Source organism: Filicampus tigris, chromosome 10 (genome assembly GCF_054856515.1).
Source record: "Filicampus tigris isolate MCC_2025a chromosome 10, RoL_Ftig_1.0, whole genome shotgun sequence".
NCBI classification, from domain to species: domain Eukaryota; kingdom Metazoa; phylum Chordata; class Actinopteri; order Syngnathiformes; family Syngnathidae; genus Filicampus; species Filicampus tigris.
Window position 1 is genome coordinate 18,242,435 of NC_141226.1, and position 23,716 is coordinate 18,266,150.

Below are 23,716 nucleotides of genomic sequence, written 5' to 3' on the forward strand. Positions count from 1 at the left end.
ACCTCCATCTCATTTGGTTTCGTCCAAACTGGACGTTTATTTATTTATTTAAAATCCAAACTACCTACGTTTTTTCACTATCATAATTGTTTACAATATGTCGTACCTTATTAAATACTGTAACTGCACCGTTCATTATTTGAAAATCATGTCCTGTTTATTGATGTTTTATAAATATATTACTGCATGTCGTCATTCACCCTGCAACTGTGCACATCAACCACTGTGTGGCGCAATTTCCATTTTATAATTCCGTCTACAGTGCCGAAATGTGCTTGCGTCGTTCACTCGGGCCTTGAAACTTTAAGGTTTACTTGACAACACTTCCAGACATACGACACGTCGCACTTCACATGGCAGAAAGAAGCATGCTCATTGCTCAGTTACGCCGCACCTGCTGTTTGTCATAGGATTGCTTTGTGTTTATGGCCGTCAAGGGATTTTCATAAAAAAATGTGTAGTTTCTGTAATCTGTAGCATGGAATCTGATAGACCCCTTGTAATAGGATTGCACGTGATGAATATGCTGGTAAGAAGAAAGAATAGTTGTGGAAGAACAAATAGAAGATGCAAAGATGACAGTTACCTTATTGCCGTTGCAAACTCTTGTCATTTTTCAAGGAAGTCTGATCATAAATATTAAATCAACTTTGAAGTTTAACATTTACGATAGCTGGACTGTGAGCGGATCGGGGAGGAACAATTACTCTAAAAACATCCCACATTGAAGAATAATCAGTCAAGATCATCTTTTCGAGACATCAGACGAACTGGCCTTTGCCGACTTATATCAAAAGAGAGGAAAATGCTCAATTTTGTCCCAGTTATCAGTATGTGTGCACCCCACTTCACTATCAAAGCCACTAATGTTCACAATTATAACAATTCCTTGTCGTTTCATGGTTTGTTCAACACTGTATGGCCCAAAACACAAAGTGTGTACTGTATATGTGGACTTTGGTCAGCACCATCAAGCGGGGTGCACACACCAACAATCAAAAATTCCAATCAGAGTCAGCAAATAGGCCTGATTATCAGTTATCTCTAAAAGAATATCCTGAGTGATTATGCTGAGGTGGATGTGTGCAAAGAATTATTTTTCATCCCCGAAATGCTGAAATAATTTTCTAGAGTGCCTCACACTATCGGAGACAGATTCCTTTTATGTTTTTACATATGGCCAATGAAGCTGATTCTGATTTGATCATATGTGGCACCATGCTGCCTCTCCCAGGTCAGTCTTGATACTACAATGATGAGACGATTGAAAAAAAAATGATGAGACGATTGTCATGTACGTGGTTGAGTGGTGTGCTGCTGCTACGTTGGTCATCTGGAGTACACCACACACACGATAAACAGTCGATAATTTGCAAATTTCTGTAGTGCCATTACTGTTTTTGTTTTCATTGTAGCTCAGTCAGCATCCTTTGCACAATTCAATTTACAGCATGTCCTCAATGTATATTTAAACGAATAGTGACGTCAACTACCTGAGATAAACTACTTGTCAGAAAGATTCTCATTTTTTATCAAAGCATTAAGCACGATTTTATCCTTAATTCTCGTGATCGGAGTCGCCAACATTAAAAAAAAAAGTTAAAAGACAGCAACATCATCGTGTTTGTTTGTGCCCTGCTTTAGATAGAAGGGTCGTCTATGGTGATTTTAAACTGGTAACAATTAAAGTTAGTTTCAATGATGAATGCATGTCTGTCAAGGGGGTCTTGCGGGCCGTCTCGTTAGTGGGGTTGTTTTAGGCCCCACCAGCAGCAGTACCCCCCTTGCAGTTAGATGGTTATCAACTGTCCGAGGGCCAGAATTTATCATGATCCAAAACGTTGCAACAGTATGTAAACAACTCAGAGCCATTCATGTAGTTGTAGTAAAAAAAAAAAAAAAAAAAGAACAGGCACGCCCCCTGTTCCCTTCGAATGGGAAGTTACCGGAGATCATGTGACCCTGCTCCCAACTTGACTGGCCCGTCAGAGGGAGGGTGTGCGTGACGTCACTGCGAAGCGATACAAAACAGTGCGCCAAAGTTAGCGACGAGTCAGAAGCGTCAACTTGACAAGGCGTTAAAAAAGCGTCCTGACAGTCAGCGATCAGGGATCAGGAAGTGAAGTACGACCAGCAACACACTCAACAGCCCCGCGTGGACAAACCAGCAGAGTTCATGTGTGACATATACAGCTTTGACCCCCACGGCGTGTCTCCACCATGCAACATGAGTTGGGCGATGGAGCCCGCTAACTTCTACGAGAACGCCAAGCTGGGGGGTCCGCCCCCGGGCCCGTGCAAGCCAGCTATCCGGGCGGAGGAGGGGGCCACCATGGCGGAGCTCACCGCCCCGGCCATTTACGACGATGAGAGCGCCATCGACTTCAGCCAGTACATCGAGTCCATGACGTCCGTGCCCAACCTGGAACTGTGCAACGACGAGATCTTCCTCGAACTCTTCAACACGGTCAAGCAGGAGAAGGCGGAGCTGTACGCCGCGCAGGGCGCAGTGCTGCCCGGCTGCACGGTCCCGTACGTCGTGGAGCGGAGATCGGACTCGATGGTGCTGGACAAGGGTCCGTACGGGGCGCCAATCAAACAGGAGTCTGACTGGAGCGACAGCGACATGTCGTCGTCGCTGCCGTGTCAGATCGAAACCTGCGCGCAGACCTCGGTCAGCCTCCCCACGGGGCAGCCGACGCCGCCCACCACGCCGGAGCCCGTCTCAGCCAAGGGCTCGCCGCGCAAGTCCGGCCGAGAGAAGTCGAAGAAGGCGGTGGACAGGTTCAGCATGGAGTACCGACAACGGCGCGAGAGGAATAACATCGCCGTGCGGAAAAGCAGGGACAAGGCCAAGATGCGCAACTTGGAGATGCAGCAGAAGCTGATCGAGTTGAGCTCCGAGAACGACAGACTGCACAAAGCAGTCGAGCAGCTCACCCGGGAGCTCGGTGGCCTCCGAGAGTTCTTCAAGCAGATGCCCGGCGCCTCCTTTGCGGGGAGCGTCAGCGCGGAGGCTCGGTGACCAGGTGACTCTCCCGTGTGTCTACCTGAGCCCTCCTTTTTCGAACAAACTTTTTTTTGAAGACATACCTCAGAGACAATTTGTTTACCATCTGTACCAGATGTATTTTAAGCTTACCATAATGGCACTGGAAACTATATGATGATGTTGCTGCCATATTTTTGTGGGATTTATTTTTCTCTCTGTATTATTAAATTATTTTACCACTGCATTTACGTGATGTCATACATACCTGCCATGGTACATGTTTTATAATTCCAAACTTTGTATAAGAGCCAGAGCATGATCTTTTTTCTATAGTTTGTACGAAACATTTTGTTTATGGATGATATAATAAAAAAAAAAGCTGCAAAGGTGCACACTGGTCTGTGGTGTAGTGAAATATCAGCAGTAACACAACTTTATTTTCCATGTTTGTTTTTGTTATTTTTTTAAATAAACGCGGTACAAGTGAAATGATGGAGCACGTGGGCGGCTTGACAGGACGCATACCATTGGTCCACGCTGGGTCTGTCAACCGCCACTCCACACCAACACCACCTCATCTTCCTGCTGCACAGTGCTCGCCTCATGCAGTCACCAAGAGGCCCTCAAAAGGGGGGAAAAGTAGACAAAAAAAAAAAAGAACCTCAGAGGCAAATTTCTTCAAGGCTGATCCACAGTGAAGGTCTCCTGGAGACCACGCGGACGTAAAGAGTGAGGGGGCCCACTTCTTTCCCCAGCACACTGGACACCTCATACTCTGAACACTGAAACCACAAACACATACAACAAATATTTATTATTGCATGCGAGCAGTTGTAATTATCTTAGTTCAGTGATGTCATTCGCGCTGGTAACGATAACCCCACCCCCGCCATTCGTAAATAAATACCTCTGTTCACAATGTAATATGTACAGTATAAACATAGTATATAGACATCATATAGACATATAGCATATCTACAATTTAGCATTTGTGAATTTGCAAATTTTTGGGGAACCTATCCTCATTTTTTTTTTGCGGAAAACTCACCTACTTGTGATTTTATGTCTAAGTCCCAAAAAGTTCTATTTTTGTGGTAAAATATTGTCTACGGTATACATGATATTTATTGCACTATAGTGTCTGTTCAGTTACTATAGTAAACGGTTACTGGTGGCTGTAACCCACCCAAAAAAAGACAAAAACATCAAAATAGTTCTCCGCTCAACTATATTTCCGCGGCGAGGACAGAAGGTTGTTCACACTCTTATCTAATAACAAATCTAACAGAAACTGTGTTAAATGATGATTGATGGTCCATGGGAGAGGGATACTGTAATGGTGGCACCACGTCTGTTTTGGTTCGTGACGGAGTTTGCCAAACTAGGGCTAAACGCGACACCAAAACAAGCGGAATCCGCAGAAACAGCTCAGTGGAACATCACGGAATGTATCTAGTATCTACGACCGCCATTCTGTGTTGTCACTGTGTGGATTCAGCGGTTTCGGGTCAGCCAACACTGAAACGCTAAATGCTACGTTGAGCTAGCGAGCTACGAAGCAGCAGACCTTGCTCCCATCCCAGGAGTGTCGGCACTATCGATGGAACTCTTGCGCTTTTCTTTGCAGTCGCAGTCACTATTTCGAACCGGACTGCACAGCTACAGTAATTCATCGACACCATCATAATTATTGACGTGTACAAACGGGTACTGTACATTGTGTATCATCATCATCATCCGCCAAATTGTTAACGTGTACATACAAGTGCTGTATCTGTGTGCTTAGCTTCCGATCATAGTTTGTGGGAGGTTTATTATTTAAACTGTTAATGTAAGCAATTACAATCACTGCTGGAGAAGCGTTAATTATTCTCAAAAATGTGTTAATCGAGCTCAGCACAGTCCGCTGTACTTCAAACCCACCCAATAGGAGTATCCATCCATCTATACCAATTGGGCGTTAAATCCACTTAAGAAAAATAAAGACCTCGATGTACAGGTATCATGTTAAAACATGATATGTACCTGCAGGTAGACAAGATGGTCTGAGTTGATATAAAAACAAAATACTTATGTTGTCACACTACATTACAACTATTCCAAAGAGATCCTATTAATTACATAACTATTACAAAGGTAGTGAAAACTTGCATATATCACCAGTGGACAATAACAACCCGAGGGATTAGATCGGTTTTATTGCCAGATGTGACCTTACAGAAGATCAATGCGGCACAATCAGAGCGCCCGCCTCAGCCCCGTCTTATGTAACAAAGTGTGTATACCGTAGTTAAAAAAACAAAACAAACAAAAAAAAAAAACCTACCGCTGTTGTGCACTCCAGCACGGCCGTGTCAAGAAGGGACATGATCGTATTTTGCTGCAGCTGTGTTGGTGGTGAGGGGAGGGAAAAAAAAATGAAGGTGTGTTGACATTAATGTTGCAAATAATCCTCTTAGGACTGTAAATTAAAACTAATGACTCATCACTAATGTGCACCAGATGCTGAGTGACACATTGACCCCGAGTTTAAATAACATATAGTGCATATCAGCACAGAGAAAGATGATGGTTTTATCGCTCTGCAAGGCTGATTACAAAGTTAGGCAATAGCAAGATACTGTATTTACATGTATAGAAACACTTAAAACATGCATGCATCGTTTTCTACAGAACCCAAATATTGCATTTATTTTAAATACGAATACAAATCTCTATTTCAAATATGAATCAAAATCTCTCTCACACGTGTGTATAAATTTTAGGAAATTTGTACAGAGGATTAACTGTAATGTTTCAGGATCATTTGGGTATTTTGGAAAATATCTTGATATTTGGGAGTAAATTGAAATAATGAATGACTGGCAAATTGACCGCCACTGAGTAAATTCTGTAATAATGTCTACTGCAAGACGTACCAAATGTCAGCGTTAATCTGTTACAACCACCAAATGGCACCACCTGTTCAAATACATCTACAGAGATTTACAAAAAAAAATGTTTGTGTTTTATTCCTCAAATCTTTACGGGTTTCAAGTCTTGTCCGTCAAAAAAGAAAGCTAAAGAAAAAGTCAAATAAACTTGGTGATTACCACCTGGTGTCAATTTTGAGATGTTCATTTACTGCACTTTAGTGATCCGAGTTTTTACACAATTTGTTGACATCACGTGCACATACTTTGAGATTTGATTGACTTTTGAGACATGTCTTTTTCATGTTACCGTGAAGTGTACCATTTGTGGGGATTTGCAGAAATACAGTCTGCAAATCAAGCACACTCACCTTCACCTTTATTTTGCAATTTTGTACAGAAGGAGAGCTCAGGAAGACTTCCATTTGCACTTTGGTAATTGGCTCGTCCATCGTCGACTTGCATGAGACACAGTGGAAGCTCTGACTGTGATAAAAACAAAATGAGTCACCGACAACTGCCGTGGGGCTGCTCGCTCTCTCTCTCGTATTGGAAATTTACCCTGGTGGAGGTATCGGTCGTAATTTGTGGCTTCCGCAGTGGCTGCAGACGGGCCAGGAGTAAGACGCGCTCTCATCCACACCAACAATCACACCTGCAACGATAAAATGCAAATCTGCATGCATGATACACCAGTCGGTGAAGGCTGATGTGTCAATGTCTTAATATCAGTGTTTTTCAAATTAAATCACATTTCAAATTAATCACCTTTCAGGCGACATGGTATACAAGCCCCCCCCCCCAAAAAAAAACATAAATTTTTGCAAGCACGTGTATCTTATCTTCAGTAGCACCCGCAGGAAAGTTAGAACAAAATATATCCTAACACCGGGTTGACCAATGGAAACCAAATTGGGTGGACATGTTTGTTATAACAGGACGTACAAATAAGTCTCAAGGACCCTTATCCAGAATTAAACAAGAAGTCAGCCATTTTAGTTTGCCGCAGCTATTTTGGCTGAATTCTCGGTCTCATAATTTGCGATGGACTCCTGCTAAGGAATTTGCCCAAATGAGCGCCATCGACACAAAACTGCAAACTGCATGCTGACGCTATCCAATGTGGGCGTGGCGTGCCGTCCAAATCTGATGTTAGAGGATTTTCAGAAAGGCGGAGCAAATTAGCCTCGGACACCAGTTTAGCTGATCCACACAAAATTGGGTGGTATATCGAAACTGGATGCACGAAGGAGTCTCAGAGATCCATGGCTAAAATTGAGCGGGAAGTCTGCCATTTTGGTGCGAAGCAGCCCTTTTGGGCAAACTCCACGACTTATACTTTGCCACACTCCAACTAAAGATTTTCCCCAATGAGCCTCAAATGGAAGTAGGAATCCTTGACAAACGGGTGTCACTAGTTTACAAAGTTTTGATATCAATAGCTACGCCATCTAACGTGAGTAGAGCATGGCATCAAATTTTGATGATCATTTTAGGGATCCGTCATGAAAACGGTTGCGAGGTCTTATTCATTGCTGCTTGCAACTTTTGGATTAAAAAAAAAAAAAAATCTGAGATGGCAATGAGACAAAGCAGAACCACATCTGACTCCTCACACACAAAAACAAGACAAGTATGCTGCCTTAAATAAGAAATTGATAACAAGTTCTAGCACATTCTGGGCCCGGGCCCTTACTCCACTCATCATTTCCACCAGATACTGTTCACACTTGAGTGCAAAAGATAATGTTGTATTTATTTTCTCGGCCACCTGAGCAAACATGTGCGGATAGAAGAAGCGAGAAGGGGTCGCGGGTGCGCACTTTGCCCCTCCACTGTGACACGCACAAGTCGACAGATGCAGATTATTATCTGATTTAAGATGCCTTTTTTCCCTTTTTTTTTTCTTTTATAAGTCACATTTGCACAGTTGGAAGGAATCAAAGAAAGCAAACACGTTTCGCTGATGGCTTGGCCGTCACGCTGCCGAGGCAAATTCAACTTGTTAGTGTTCGTTCCGAGCAAACTTTTAAACCTTATTGAGGAAAATATGTGTTGAAAAATGGATGCACTTGAAAGTGTGTCTTGGGCCTCGAGGGGAGGACTGAGCACTGAAAAATGAACATTTGAAGTGTTTTTACTGAGTCAAACTCAAAGGCTTGGACTGCCCGGCATTCTTTTGCCCTCAAAGGTACCTTGAAGGTGCAGGGTGTGTGCGACTGACCTGTGAGAGTGCACAGCGAGTTGGGCGTGACCTCTACATCGAGTGGATCCAGTCTCGCAGGTTGGGCCGGGGGCTCCTGCGTCAAACGAGACGGGACAGAGTCCGCGACCTCAATGATGGAATGTTCCACGCACAACAGGACACCTACATGCATTAAATAAAAATAAACCACACGTTACCATGGAAATGAACGGAAAATATGGAAACGCAAATGCTTTCTTTCTGTGTACACTCGCAGGCCACTTCTTTAGGTAGACCTTTACAAATCTACTGAGATCCAAAATGAGAAAAATAAATCAGAAAAAAAAATGAATTTAACATCATGCTTTAGGTCTGAATCCCGGCCGATCAATGTGAAGTACTCGAATTCCCGTGCTTGCGTGGGTTTTCATACTCTGGCTTCCTCCTACATTCCAAAAATATGCATGTTAGGTTCATTGAACACACTAAATCATCCACAGGCGTGAACATGAGTGTGAATGTTTCGTAGCCTTACTGTAAAATCCTGTGGATAACCCTCATTTTTTTTGTTTTTTTGGAAGAAAAAAATTACCAGGGGGCTTAATAAGAAACTAAAATTTTTCTCAATTTAGAAAAATGTCAGTTTAGACATTTGCCAGAACCTAGGCAGTACACCAAGGGGTTGCACAAAAAAAATAAAATAAATAAATAATAGAATTACTGACTTCCAGTGAATTTCATACATAAAAGAGCTAAATACCAAAGCGGGCCAACTATTCTGCACTGTATTAAAGGTGAGCTGAGAGGGGTGTTCATTCCACACTCTTGTGTGAGTGCATATCTGTGTTTTGAGGAGCTGCGCCACTTTTTTTTTTTTCATTTTGTTTTAAATGCCAGATTCACCTGACATAGTTGATAATTTATGAATGAAGGATCATTTGTATTGGTGAAAAAAAATGTATTGGGAGGAAAATGCAACAGTTTTAAATTGTTGTGTTGCAACTATAAATAACACCAAATTAAGATTATTACATGATTACCACTAGAGTGTAAAGCTTGATCAGGTCTAGCTACGGTTGCAGCCAATCAGTGTCAGCGGAATCTCACATGCTAAATATCTTGCGGTATTTCACAGTCACATGGCTTAATTTTTAGCGATGTATTCTCTTCTTCCGATGTGTAGTAAAAGTGTAACATGTAAATGGAAACATAAACACATGAAGCTCAATGGTTGCCTCTCAACGCCTGCGGTCGCCAAAATGATTAAAAAAAAAAAAAAATTTAGCCTCGTTAGTTACATAGCCATAGATAATGCAACTAAAACTAGCCCTATGTTCACCATCTTCAGCGCTAAAAGGTAATGCATGAAAACATAGTAGTTGTAATAATGTACAAACTACTAATATTTATAGGTGAAAAGAGCAGTAGATGAAACACTACCGTGCTCCTTGATGGCGTCTGTGAATGACAAGCGGCACACGGCGGGGTCATTCAGCGCTTTTAGGACACAGGGAGTGAGCGCACAGGAAGCATTGATATGCAGTGCCACCGTTCGCCTGCACGGCCGGTCGGCCGGGCTGTCCTGCAGGCTCTGGTCTGTTAGCACCAGCCAAAACTCACCTTGACCTACATCGCAAGTCTGAGGGCAGAAAGGGAGGCACATTTTCAGCGGAACCTAAAAAGCAAAGCACTATAAAGGAAATATTAAGTCATCTAAGCCCTTTCCATTCATGTCTCTAATTGCTTCAACTATACGGGGTGATTCACTCATCCCGTAAAACACACAGGCGGCACTTTGCCAGTGCGGCCACATTCACACATCTAATCGGCGCTGCAGTGGACAAAGTCCACCTGTCGCTTGCTATCTCATCTTGGTCAAAGTTTAAAGGTTTGGCCAATCAATAGCAAAGAACGGCCGAGCCTCGCGCGCATTATCACACGCGGCGATACGAGCGCTTTTCTCGACGTCAGAGGCCAATCTTATCAGTTTGGAGGGCAAATAAGCTCAAAAAAGGAGGTCTGAGCCGCTTCTGGCAGTGGAAACCTTTAGGTTTTAAATCGCCTAGTGCTAACTTAAAAAAAAATGAAAGGGGTAAGCAGCAATGAAGAGAATCCTCAAAATGATCATCAAACACTAACACCATATGCTGCAAAAAAGTTTAGCAATTAAAGTGGAAGTCAGGTCGAACATTTAATTTACAATATGTTTTATGGGACCCCACTAAATATCGTCCAAACATGGTATTCTGATTAATATTGTGTTTGTGCAATATGAATTAAGGAGCAAAATCCACCCAGTGATTTTTTTGTATCCATCCCAAGGGTCGTCCATTTTGCCAATTGCTGTCGACGGAAAATGACGTCACACACTCTCAGGGCTCAGATTGCGAAAGTCACATGACCAAATGCACGAAACAAGTGAGCCATGATTGATTGTTACCTGAACGAGTAAGTGGCCGGCAAGTGGCAAAATGTCTGTCTCAGAACGTTTCTGATTAGGGCTCATTTGAACGAATTCCATAAGTCGAAATACGTAAAAGGATTTTGCCCAAACTTCCTGTTCAATTTTGGGCATAGATCTTTGAGACTTCTTGGTGCACCGTGTTGTGATATCTTCATGTCGATTGGTGAAACTGGTGTCAGGCGTCAATCTTTTAGAACACTTTTTTATATGTGCGACCTCGCACTCTTTTTTTTAATGGCAAAGCTGTACAAGAATCATCAAATTTTGATGCCCTTCTTCGCTGACATTAGATGGCAAAGGCAAAAAAGCTTCGCAATTTAGCATCATCCATCTTTCTAGATGTATATGCACTGTATTTTCACCAAGAGACACGCACTAGCAACAATCAGTGAGTTTTCAGGCTTGTTGGGGTCCATCTCAAAAAGGAACTGATTATTCAGAACAACAATGATATTAAAGTGAATGAGAAAAAAAAATACCTGTATTCTCTTGTAAATAACAGTGGCAATAAAACTGCAGCAATATGTTTTTTGGTCATTCTGCAAGGGAAAAAAAATGAAGTTTGAGGTTTTTGGTAATTGTGCAACTTCATTTTTCACATTACTGCCTGCACATAAATGCCTCACTTGTAGTATATCTCGTAACATTTGCCCTGTGGGCAGAAGATGCAGTGGGGACACGCTAGGACTTTCTTCCACGGGTTCGATGGAACTCTCTTGACCTGACAGGATGTAGCAGAAGCTCGGAGGATGGTTCTGGGATGAAAACAAGACAATAATGATGAGCTTCTTTAAAATTTAGCCTCATTTCTTGTGATTTTCAACTCTCTGCTGGTTGCCTGGCAAACAAACAGCAATGACCACCCTCAAGGAAGTCACTGCGCCTAATCAACTTTAAGCAGCAGGGATGTTTTTGCAATATAATTTATGTAGCACAAACAGTAATTTTCAGCGCCGATACATAGTAATCTGTTGTGCAAAAGTTATAGGCCACCACTCGAGTACAGTTTTAGCAGTCCCATAATGACCTTAAAGTAGCCGTCACAATTTTCTTTGCCTCACAGAAATCAGCCTGTTTTGAGGGGGCAGTCCGGCCTTAGCACACAGTTTGCCGTTGCACTGGTTCGTGCAGGTGTACCTAATAATGTGTCCAGCTAGAGTTGGAACTTACACTGGGCATGCTTGCTGCGTTTCCATGGCACTCGAGGGGGTGCTTCAGTGGGGGCCACAGACTGTCCATCAAGCTGAAAAGACTGGAGCGCCTGAGAGTGAGACAGGATGTAGAGTAAGGAGTGAGAAGAGGGTGGGGCAGATGGTGCGAGGGGGGGGGGGATTGTTGCTGAATAAAGGACTTTAGTAGAACTTTGGCAAGCAGTTTCACTTCCACTGTAGCACAAGGGAGGCAGTGGATAATCAACTGCTCATATATGTGTTCCGCTGACTATTCTTGACGCTGGTCGCAGTCATATATGAGTGGATACATTGTATCTATTACTTACGTACAGCTGCCATAAACACTGCTGCTCTCCATCGGCAACGAATCACATTTTTTCGGGCATAAAACATGAACGAAAACTTTGCTTGGACCGGGCCTGGCAAAAATGTGATATTTTAAACATGTTATAAACGAGTACAAAAAAAAATTGGTCTGTAGCACCCCCTACCCAGGTGGCAATCCCAAAGCCCTATCCTGGTATGTTTGAACTAGGGTTTCAAAAATTGGGTGGCACGTGTAGCACACAGAGACGTAGAAAAAAGTCTATGAGTTTTTTAATGTACAATTCCGGCTCATTTTTGCACATCAGTCATACTTTTGCGCCCTTGTACTATAGATTCCATTCACTTGACTTCAAACTTGCTCTGTACTATCTCAAAGCTTGGGACATTGATCTAATAATAGTTCACAAGTGAGTGTAACAATGATATGGAAGAAAGTGCTGCATATTGATGTTTATCTGTTGCATACCTTGTTAAATCATTGCTGGTAGTTATTGTGACCAATGATTAACATGATCAGAGTCTTTGCATTCATATCAAGATAATTGGAGTCAATGTATTATTTCAGAGATGTGTATCAAACTGGTAGCCCTTTTCATTACACAGTAACCAAGAAATAGCTCTCAGACTCAAAAAAGGGACCTCTGCACTCAAAGATAGGATATTGGCTGCCGGTTTCATTTTCTTAAATCCAGCATGTAATTGCTAATCAATTATTTCACATTTGTAAGATGAACATGATTAAATCAAGTGGAATTTGCATGAAATCTGGTCGACTTCACATTTAATAGATTCATTCAAGAAATAACACGAGGCAATCACATTTCTCTGCTGGGACGTCATCAGAAGTGTGGACGTATGACAAATGTGCCTTTTGCAGTGGAAATATCGCTTGTGGCACTGTGGCCAACTGGTCAGGACTCTGAGGTTGTGAGTTGAAATCCAGGCTCCGGCCTTCCAATGTGGGGCTTGCATATTCTCCTCGTGCCTGTGTGGACTCTCTGGGTACTCTGGGTTTCCTCTCACATTCAAAAACATGCATTGTAGGTTAATTGAGTACTTTGTGTGAATTGAATACTTTGTTTCAGGGTGTTGTACTGTAGTCTTGAAAAAGTAAAGTTACACGTTTAACGGAATTTCCAAAGTAATGAGACATTTTTTTTGCAATTGTTATATACATTGTCAAAAAATGAAAGGGGGAAACAAGACTGGTCACACCCAAGTTTAAATGTATTGTAATGAGTTAAATATTACTGACATTTGATTAGTAATGAACCAGAGCGTGAAGTACAGTAATAGAGCAAAATAACATGAGCCGTGCCCCGCCCCCCCCAAAAAAAAACAATTTAGAAAATTACATGTGATGTATTTGTACTGTTTGATTAGTCTTAATCCCCACGGATGACAGACGACTCATGCTTGGACATGTTCCATGCTCTTAAACCGAAACTTCGTCGCAAGTTTGAAAAGAAAATAAAAAAGGGTAGAAATGTGTCGTCATGAGTTCACGGTAGTCAGTGAATGCTGCTCATTCATCTGTGTACTGTGCCGTCTTATCAGCGACTTAGTCACCCTTCTAATCACAGGCGTCCTTTGTACGCGACCGGTTCTGCAGCCTATTCGAGTCCAGCGAGACTACTTGAGAATGAGTAACAATGCATGCAGCCACACTTGTCAGGTTCATCTTCAGGTAATTTGGAGTTTTGCATTTTAACTAGTGTCTTCCCTCTCATTCATTTCATCGTGCTGCCAAGCCGGCTCGCTAGGAATGGGCCGGATCTTTTTTTAAAAATGTATTTACACTTCAAACAGCACTTGACAGATATTCCTAGGGGGAAAAAAAAGTTGCCCCCCCACGATGGCAACATGAGTAAGCTACATTGCTAGCGTCAGTGCCAATGAGGCCTCATGGCTGACATTTATGAGGTCTCGCGCTTGACATTTGAGCAAAATACGATGGTTCAATGGTTTTTTTTTTTGCTGTTTGTTTTTTATCTGGAGATCCATGTGAAAGATTGACACCACTGTGCGGGTTTACAGGAACAACTTCAGAAATCAGAATACGGTAGAACTGGTGGTGCAACGGATCATCTATGAGCCGTACGGATCAAGCACCACGGTTCAGGCCGGGCACGATCGTTTGTGAAAAAAAAACAACCTGTGCGCATTCATTAAAGCAATGAGCATTTTTTGTCAACTTGGGGTGAAACGAGCCCTCAAATTAATGAAGCAGGATTTTTTTTCCCGCCTCTCGTCCCGACACCGTCATTCTGACAGACACGTCAAGGACGCTGCAAACATACGAACACGCCGCCTACGCAAAAGCTAACTTCAAAGCTTACCAAATAATACATTGAGTCATTGATGGCAACGCATTAGCCTTAACAGACTTTCACTTTGAAGTTGGCCCGCACGGTTGGCGTAACGGCTAACATGACTTCCGGTTTCGATGTTTCAGTTTGCCTTATCGCAATTTTAAATTCAGTTGCCACCAGCATCAACGCAATGCCATCTCGAAATCATATTCAGTCGCCAACAAATCACTAGTTAATTACGCCGTCATTGTATGATACGGCACGAGTCTCTGGCGTTAGTCGCTAGCAGCTAGCTGTTAGCATAGTGGCAAGCAGCTAGCTGTTAGCAATAGCAACAAGTGCCCGGTTGGTATTCCAACAACTGTTCCTTGACTTACAATTTTTTTTTTCGACCAATCACGGCTCAGCTTCAGAAAATAGGTCAGCCGTGATCTGTCGTTACATGAGCCCTGAGCAGTTGTGATGTCATTCTCAGGCGACAGAAGTGACAAAATGGCCGCCCCCAGAGATGGCTAAAAACGGGTGGATTTTGCTGCTTAACTCACATTTCACAAAGGCAATATTAATCAGAATGCCTTGTTTCACCTTGTTGGCCTGCATAGAACATATTCTTGAAAAAAAATGTGTTTGGGTTGACTTCCCCTCTAAGGTCAAATGTAAATAAGGATTGCAAAGTTAAAAATTGTAAAAGACTGATTCTTTTAATGTGTTTAAAATGTCGTACTGTCTTTGATGAGGCAATGTTAGTGGCCGAACAAACGTGCCGTTTATTTTTGGCCTCCTGAAAAGAGATGATTTTGAATTTAGAAGGATTCCGCCCGACGCCAGCGATTTAGAGTCTTCAATGAGCCTAAGATGCATGTTTTTGAAATGCGGGCGGATGCCTGAGTAAAGCACGCGAGGAACTTGCAATCTTCACACAGGAAGGCCGGAATTGAAATCCCAAATTGTGAGACAGACATGCTAACCACTAGGTCACCGTGCTGCCTGGCTTTGGAACAAATGAATGGCTCTGAATTCTAAACGATGTTGGACCTTGGAGGTTTCACTCTATTTTTATTTCTATTCAAGTGCCGACCATATTACAATATGCTTATTTTAAAAAAACAAATCAAAACAGTTCCTCGAAGAAAATTGAAAGGCGCATTTTAGCCAAGCCTTGACTGCAGCCAACAACATGGCCCATGTGTTAGCACAAAAAATGGGCTCATCCATCACTGGCCACCTCGAGGAACATTATCTGCGAGGACATAAACATATCCCCCGACCCCACCGTGAAATGCTCTCGTGTCAGTTCTTCTAACTGCTGCTAATCTGGGACTCTGACCATGGTGGCTCACAGGGGACTCGTGAGCGTGCAGAGCTCAGTATTATCTTACATGTAAACACAAGAGCACGAATTGGCAGGGCAACCTAACAAGTTTCATGAGTGCTGCAGACTGACAGCCAAGGGGATGTTCAGCATTTCACATAGTTTGGTCAAGTCGTGTGTGTGACGAATTGAGCTTCAAGAAGCGCCATCTCCTTGCTGTTTTTACGAGCCGCGCCTCTCGGAGTCATTTCGTCTTTTCCCAGAGAGATACCCGACGGAGATAAGATAAGACACCAAATAGGCCAATTAAAACCCTAAGTATGTGGCTGTTAAGTTGATTTTCACCTAGAATCCACATAGCCGGGTCTCACCTTTCTCGGGTGACACGCTGCACTACCTTGATGCATCGGAGCAGACAGGTGCGTCCGAGCCACGCCCGGCGGTAGTGGCACAGGTCCTCCTGGGGCAGCAGGTGCAGGTGCAGCTGCACCACGCTGAACATCCCAAAGCTGTCCTGGACCAGCACACAAAGCCTGGCAACGACAAGAATCACACATGGCCTTAATATCTGTGTTCAGTCATGTAAAAAAAATATAGAGGTTTAAGAACGATCGAGCTGTATTAGTCCTTGAGAAATGCTCATATAATACTACCAAAACATTTTTCTAAAGGCATTATGTGAATAAAGTTGAAATATGACAAGAAATAGATTGTAATATGTGAATAAAGATGTATCGTGTCATAATATGTCATCAGTTAATTTACAACAAAAGTCATCAAATTTGAAAGAGAAAAAAGTTGACATATGTGAATGAAGTCGGTAATATTACATGAAAAAAGTGAAATATGGTACAGTGGGGATAGGGATGAAATAAAACCCCCCCCGAAATCTTCAAAAAACGCTGATAAACATTAAATATGTGTATCCTGCATAAACGGGAACAAAATGGGCGCAACAAAAAAAACCACTAAAATAAAAATAAAATTGACAACAACAACAAAAATGCTGCGAATATATGAATCCGTAGGTGCCGAACCGTGAGCATTCTACAGTGACTGACTTCATTCAAAAAATATTCCAGCTTTTATATAATAACTATTTTCAAACTTCTGAAAAAACATTAAAAAAATATATTACATCTTAAGTCATGTAACAAATAAAGTTGGATTATTTAATTAACTTACAATGCAATGATTACATGAACAAAGTTGCAATTTACAGAGTCATCACATGAAGAAAGTGTTATGATTAAAAAAAGGCGCAACGCAGAAAAAATGAATATGTGAACAAATTGGTAATACTACACCAGATTCATGTAAAATGAGAAAAATGTGCACATTCAGTTGTATTTTTTTCCTGAAATAGTTATGTTACGAAAATGAATCAAACTATTAATTCAGTCACAATTTTAATGAGTATAAACTCAGACTCCCACACAAATGTTATTTACTATGTTGTCATGTCGTGACTTTAATATAATCAAATGATGACTGTTATCGTAAAAAAATTACAACTACTTCCGCTTAATGCTATGACTCAGTGCAGAAGTTCATGTAACAAAAATGTTAAAAATTCTGCCTTGCTTTTATCAGCATTCCATTGAAAGGCTCATACTTTTTCCATGTTGTCAACTTCAACGTTTTAGCATGTGCAGATGTCCCACAAGCACTCTTATTATATAGCAATCCCTCCCACAGTGCTAAACCAGGTTACGTTCCTAGAATCACACACACCGCAAAAAAATCCAAGTTAGCAGCAATAATGCACTGCAAGAGGTGTCTCGAGTGTTTATGCGGCTGGTGGCTGGTTTGACAGGCTGCTGCTGACAGAAAGGACCTTTGGCCTAAAAACACACAAGCCTTAAGTGCTGTGTATTCACGGGCTGGAACCGCGACAGGCCCTCGGTATCTATCTCTGGCAGTCAAGTCCAGACACGGGCCTGCCGCGCCAGCTCGCCGGAGTAAACAGTGGAGGTTAAATCCCCCGCTGAGATGAGCGAGGGAATGGGAGTAGGCGGGAGAGGAACACTGGGAAAAAAGGGAGGGAGGACCGTCAGAGCGCCCGTCATGTATGTGCATGCTTGCGAAAGAAATTCCAGGCGCTGGTAAAGTTGGAGATGGGTTTTCAACCACCTGATTGGGACTATAAACGTGTGCGTTAGTAAACATGAGGTCGGCCCGGTGTTTGTTTATCTCGAAATAGATGTCAAAACAACATTCTCCACATGACTCGTCAGGCCAGACGCCAGCGTCCCAACCAAGGCTATTCCCAATTGTTTGCATTAATGCAACACCTAAATTCATCTTCAAAAAAAAAAAAAAAAAACCTGACACTTATGGATAGACTGTGGCTCAGCGCAGAGCAGAACAGACCCCACCCAGTCTGGGACTCATTTTTGAGAATGTGTCACCAACAGAGCACGGTTCACACCACAAGAGTCAAGCGTCAGGATCATTTCTGGTCATTCCGAATCATCAATATGCTCACATTTTACCCACCAGACACTGATAAACGTTTAAAGTAGTGTTGAATGAATGTTTTGTTGTGGTCAAGAGAAACGGAACATTTTGTTCCTCATAAAACAATTGCTGAGCTAATGTTTCAAGGGGACATATTCCGGAAAGTTGATTTCAAGTGCTTGTATACAAATAGTTGGGACTCTGCAGTGGCTGGCCAACCATTAAATGTGAAATTAAACAAAAACCCATAAACCCATTGTTATCAGCCTATTTCTGAGAATGATCAAATCTTTCTACACTTCAGCCACGTTGGCTACGCTTACATAGACACATAGATCCGGATTAACTCGTCCACTGCCATTGACGAATTTACTCAAACGTTAGGGTGAAAGGGGGTCTGAAAATGTCTGGCGGAATGAATGAGTTAAATGCCTGATCAGAATAAAATGCTTAAAGTACATTCGGAATATTCTGATCCGATCAAACCCATTCCGATTAAGGTTTTATTCCGAACGAGAGAGGTGGTTTATGTCAATTTGTACTCACGCATGAAAACACTTATTCAGAAATTTTCGGAACACACCGCGTTTAAAGTGCACGTCAGTGTACATGTTTCGGTTATTCCCGGAAGCTCGTAGAAGCAGAGCGAGCGTAAGACATGGCGGGCGCAAGACTATTATTAAGCTATTAGTTAGTAAGATATAAAGTTATTTGACGTTATTGAGACAACGGGGAACAACGTTGAGCTACAGTCACGCAGACAGGCCCAACGCAACTACTCCTGGAAACAGGGGTTGAGAACATGCCGAGAGAAATGAACAATTAATCGATTGAATACGGTTGCCATCACACAATTACAGACAAAGTCTCGCGCCGCCAACGCAAATCTCACACAATCTCAATGTCACAATTGATGACAACTCGACCTCCACATTTGCGGAACCTTTTGGGTTGACTTCTGAATTGTACAAATTCAACAGCAAAAGGAATCGTCGTCATTGATTCATCCTAGATTATATCAGTAACAGAAGTTGAAAAGGCATGTTCTTCTTTTTTTTTTTTTTGGTAAATAATCCTCCATTACAAATACAGTATAACCGCTCTTGGAGCCAAATGTGGTCAAAACAATTATTCTTATTTTGCTCTTGCTGCAACTTGTCTCAACTTGAGCCCAAAAAAAGAAAAATGAAATATGTGATCCAACACTTGACAGATAACAAATAGGGTGGTTGTACCAGCTTGACACACACGAGAAGCCTCCTTCTTTTGGCCGTTCGCAGCACCCCCGCTTCCTCATAGCGAGACCCTTCGCTCTCTCAGTCACAGGCTGTTTTGAGGAATTTGTTATTGTGAGCAAGCGCAGAATTCGTAGCAGCACAACTTTGTTTCCAGGAACTACGGTCCACTTTCTCTGCGCGCGCAGTCACAGCAAGCACATGCACATTACTTGGCAACGCGCTAAGTAAGTGACCCACGCGTTAAGAATACAGCAGAGAGGCCTCATTGGTGTGTGCGTGCGTGTGTGTGTGTGTGTGTGTGCGTGTGTGAGCGGGTGGGGTGGGGTGGGGGGGGGGATTCCTTTCCGCGCTTGTGCACCAATCGGCGCAAGGACGCTGATAAACACGGCTGAAACAGGATCCTCGCAGCACATTGTGTTCCTTCACGGCCGCAGAAAATAAAGACTCTTCTCACTTCCTGCAAACAGTTAATCTTCTTGTTTATTCTACTCCAAATTTACAGGAACTCGACATCTTCTCCAGGCATAAATGTTGCCCTCATCTTCCTTCTCCTGGGTGTGTTAACAACAGAAGTATCAAAAACATGGTGAGCGCAGAAGTGAGTCATTGAGGCTTGGGACCCGACATGAGAGGCACAAAGTGTCCTTGTCGTCACCCAGAGCAGGACCACCAGGATGCTGGTTAACCCGATGTTTTGGGTTTTTTTTTTTTTTTTTTTCCCCACCAGCATCCTGGAAAAGTACTCAGAGAAACACAATGAGACTTCAGATTATATACACACAATTTATTCATACACGTCATTATTTGGTGACATGCCCAACACTGCTAACTATTCTTGCTGCCGTTCGCATTCACATCAGCAAATACTGCAAAGCTTAATAGGGCTGCAACTATCGAATTGTTTTAGAATCGATTATTGCATCGAATAGGTGGGATAAAAATTTAAATTGCAAAATCATCCCCCCCGATTGATTATTGTTGTTTATTTTGTATTGTTATTGTTTAGCGAAAATCCCCATATAAGTGATGCCCCACTGAATTGGATTGAGCGCTTAAAATGTTGTTTTTTTTTCCCAAACCAAAAAGAATTCCTAAAAAAAACTGTTTATTTGATTCTCAATTGCTTACATACAGTATAGATCGCTGTTAATGTCGTTTTTGTGAGATTCAACACAGCTGACTCTTAATGCTATACATATCCATAATGTTCCTTTGATGCTACAGTTCACGTTGTCGTAAAACAATCTATTTCCTGATTACCTTACTAAAGTAGGTATATTCTATTCCATTCTGAGCCAAAGTAGCATGGCAAAACCTCTTTTTCAGTAAGAAACTGACGCAGAAAAGTCAGGAAGGAAAGAAGTGAAATTTGGGTCAATATATGGTCCCTAGGCAAATATGTAACAATGAGCAGGCTGAGAAATATCCTAAAGTCATTATTATCAGTACGCCCTACCTCCATCCCGTAACTACTAACTCAACCTGTTGACTCTGGTTAAGTAGAGAGGCGCGAAAAAGAAGGGAGGGAGTGTTTCCGGCCAAGAGGGACATGCGGAGGAGGGGGGGGTGGCGTTTTGTTTACCAGCCACAGAGGAAGCATGGCAGGCGCGAGTGTCGAATTACAACCTTAAGGCAGGCTCGATGTGTGTCAGCTGACCAGGCGTCATTGCGCGGCAGCAGCCTCTACCCACACCGCTCCGACCAAACCCAAAGCCTTTATTTTATTACTCAGCAAAGGACAAAAACAACACGCGAGTGGAGGGCCGGGCTAAGGGTCACAGTGGATTGCTGGAGTTCAAAAAGCTCATTCACTAATTCATTAACTACAACAGCACTGTGGTGTGTCATTTCAAAGTCACAGGCGGTTTTAAACAGCCTGCAGTGCAGGACTTTGGACCGGTTTGACTTCCTGTTTCAACGATGAAATTTTACTTGTCCGGTCATACAAACTGTGTTCATACCCACTGCCCGCCATTCACCTTATGAGTGTGAACGCTAAACTACAAAGGCCCTACAATTGATATTATTACACGGGGGCCTTGGTTTATTATGGCCGCAACTTGGAGTTGTACGTAACTCACAACGCACTGATAACTACTGCTAACACAGTAGTAAAGTCGTAATTACAATATTTATATTAAAAACACTTCTAGACCTTAGGTAAAAAATAATCAAATCAAAAAATAATAAGAAATATGCTAATTGAAATCGATTAATCGATTTGATAAATCGAAACATCCTGTTAATTAAATTCACCAAGAAAATTATGTCTTGAAACATTTTTTTCATTCCAGATGCATAGCACATTTTGAATGTGTAGATCAAATTATGCGCTTGCGCCAAACATCATTGCATATTGCGTTTGTGGATGGCTGCAGAACCACACTAGCGCACAGACATAAGCATGGTAGCAAATTTTTCAAAAATCGAATCGAAATCGGGAACTGAAAATCGAATCGAATCTGGGCTTGAGTGAATCGTTACATCCCTAGTGGTAGGTTAACTGAACATTACAACCTTGGTATGATTGTGAGTGTGAATATTTGTCTCTGTGTGCCCTGCGATTGGCTGGCAACCAATTCAGGGTGTACCCCCCGTCTACTGCCCGAAGACAGCTGGGATAAGCTCCAGCACGCCCGCGACCCTTGTGAGGAGAAGCGGTTTGGATAATGGATGGATGGATGGATGCAAAGTGGTATATACAAAAAGTTGCACATCCAAAATTTTGAAAAAAAAATACCAGTTTACTGCCATATTGTCAACACGTGTGGAAACTGCAAAAAGTAATACAGGGGACAATACTGCTCGTGCCGACAACAAAGTATGTGCAGCGCACCAGCTCCCAACTGTTTTATATTTTGTTCTGATTGTCAAAGAGGAAGCGGATTGTCCTTGCCAACGTGTAGTAATATCCAGTAAACTTCCAGCTCCATTCACAATTAACGGGATAAAACCGGAGTGCTTCAACTGCCGAAAAATGGTTAAATATAATGTGAGAGAGACTTTAAAGGGTAAGTTAACACAAACATTTTTTTCAAGAATATGTTCCATGCAAGGACACTGGTTGAAACAAGGCATTCTGATTAGTATTGCGTATGTGGAATATGAGTTAAGCAGAAAAATCCACTCGATTTTGCTGTCAGGATGGCTAAAGATGGGTGGATATTGCTGCTTAACTCATAGTCCACAAATGCAATATTCATCAGAATGCCTTGTTTCAACTAGTGGGCCTGCATATTCTTGAAAAAAAAAATTGGGGGGGGGGTTTGACTTCGGCTTTAAAAGTTCTGGGAAACAGTGGTGGGTGGTTCAAACAAGCACTCCTGTGTGACACTTTGCAACGGATGTACTATAAGAGCAAAATTAGCTCTTTGCACGTACACGGCGTGTGGTCCTATCCGTTGCGGGCAATATGGTTAAGTTTCAATACAGCTTTTTCTAATATTTGAGCGTTTTGTGCTGCCACACATTTTCCATCAATTTGTGTGGTGCGACTTCTTTATTTGGGCAAAGGACAACAGACGTGGCAACACTAATCATGTCAGGAAACAACACAGATGGCACAATGTGGCGTAGGCATGACCCACATGACCCAATCCAACTGTTACATGAGTATTGTATTTGTTTACATGTGTACAATTAATCTGTAATGTATACTGTTTGAAATTAGTCAAGGAATAAGACATAAAACACATTCCGAAAATGTACCTGAGGCTAGGTTCACACCGCAGTCAAATGCGACCCAGATGGGATTTTTTTGCCAATATGCAACCTGTATCTGATTTTTTTTTTTTTTCCCCCGATTTTTTCAAATGCGACCTGGGCCACTTTCATATGTGCTCCCCGATCGGATACGTATCGGATTTTTTGCAATGCGACCGCAGTCTGAACCGCCAAGTCGCATATATCCGACATTGACGTCATCCTCAGCCCAAAATGCGCTTCGCGCGGGCTAAGGTAAAGTTCTGGCAGCGGGGAGATCGAATCTGCAAAGTTGTTTTGAGTAACAGTATTGACTTTATATTTGACTTTAATTAAATCCCACTTAAATCATGAAGCATAAAGTGGACATTTATGGTAATCGTAGTGATTCAGCCACAGTTCAGATTGATTCATTTTTTACGCAGCGTTATGACGTGACATAACGTTTAATGACGTTTCCATGAAATGAGATTGAAAAGCCTCACCTCATGATCTCCCCCAAATACTGCATTTCTACCTCCTACTGAATCACTTCACTGTAGAAATGCCCGGACCACATTTAATCATGTAAACACTACGTCGCGAGTTATGGACCGTACTTTGGGTTTCCTGTACTGTCCCACGGCTGGCTAACACACAC

General features: G+C 42.3%; 2 protein-coding genes across 3 annotated transcripts in view; one reads left to right on the forward strand and one right to left on the reverse strand.

The window, feature by feature from the left end:
• The first annotated feature begins 2,040 nt into the window (after window positions 1–2,040).
• On the forward strand, window positions 2,041–3,382 carry cebpd (CCAAT enhancer binding protein delta). The gene has a single exon (XM_086042064.1). The coding sequence runs from the start codon at window positions 2,177–2,179 to the stop codon at window positions 3,023–3,025; it is 849 nt and encodes a 282-aa protein (XP_085898190.1). The 5' UTR covers window positions 2,041–2,176; the 3' UTR covers window positions 3,026–3,382.
• Window positions 3,383–3,392: 10 nt separating this feature from the next.
• The window catches only part of spidr (scaffold protein involved in DNA repair), a 40,828-nt gene continuing 20,504 nt past the window's right edge, over window positions 3,393–23,716 (reverse strand). Inside the window, exons 11-20 of one of the 2 annotated variants that reach the window (XM_086042057.1) lie at window positions 16,048–16,209; window positions 11,724–11,814; window positions 11,180–11,308; window positions 11,033–11,092; window positions 9,530–9,728; window positions 8,129–8,272; window positions 6,466–6,559; window positions 6,276–6,390; window positions 5,319–5,378; window positions 3,393–3,774 (exon numbers count right to left, since the gene is read on the reverse strand). In XM_086042057.1, the coding sequence (XP_085898183.1) occupies window positions 3,655–3,774; window positions 5,319–5,378; window positions 6,276–6,390; window positions 6,466–6,559; window positions 8,129–8,272; window positions 9,530–9,728; window positions 11,033–11,092; window positions 11,180–11,308; window positions 11,724–11,814; window positions 16,048–16,209 (1,174 nt within the window). In that variant the 3' untranslated portion in view covers window positions 3,393–3,654. The remainder of the gene's footprint in view (window positions 3,775–5,318; window positions 5,379–6,275; window positions 6,391–6,465; window positions 6,560–8,128; window positions 8,273–9,529; window positions 9,729–11,032; window positions 11,093–11,179; window positions 11,309–11,723; window positions 11,815–16,047; window positions 16,210–23,716) is intronic. The other variant, XM_086042058.1, reaches the window with a different exon arrangement.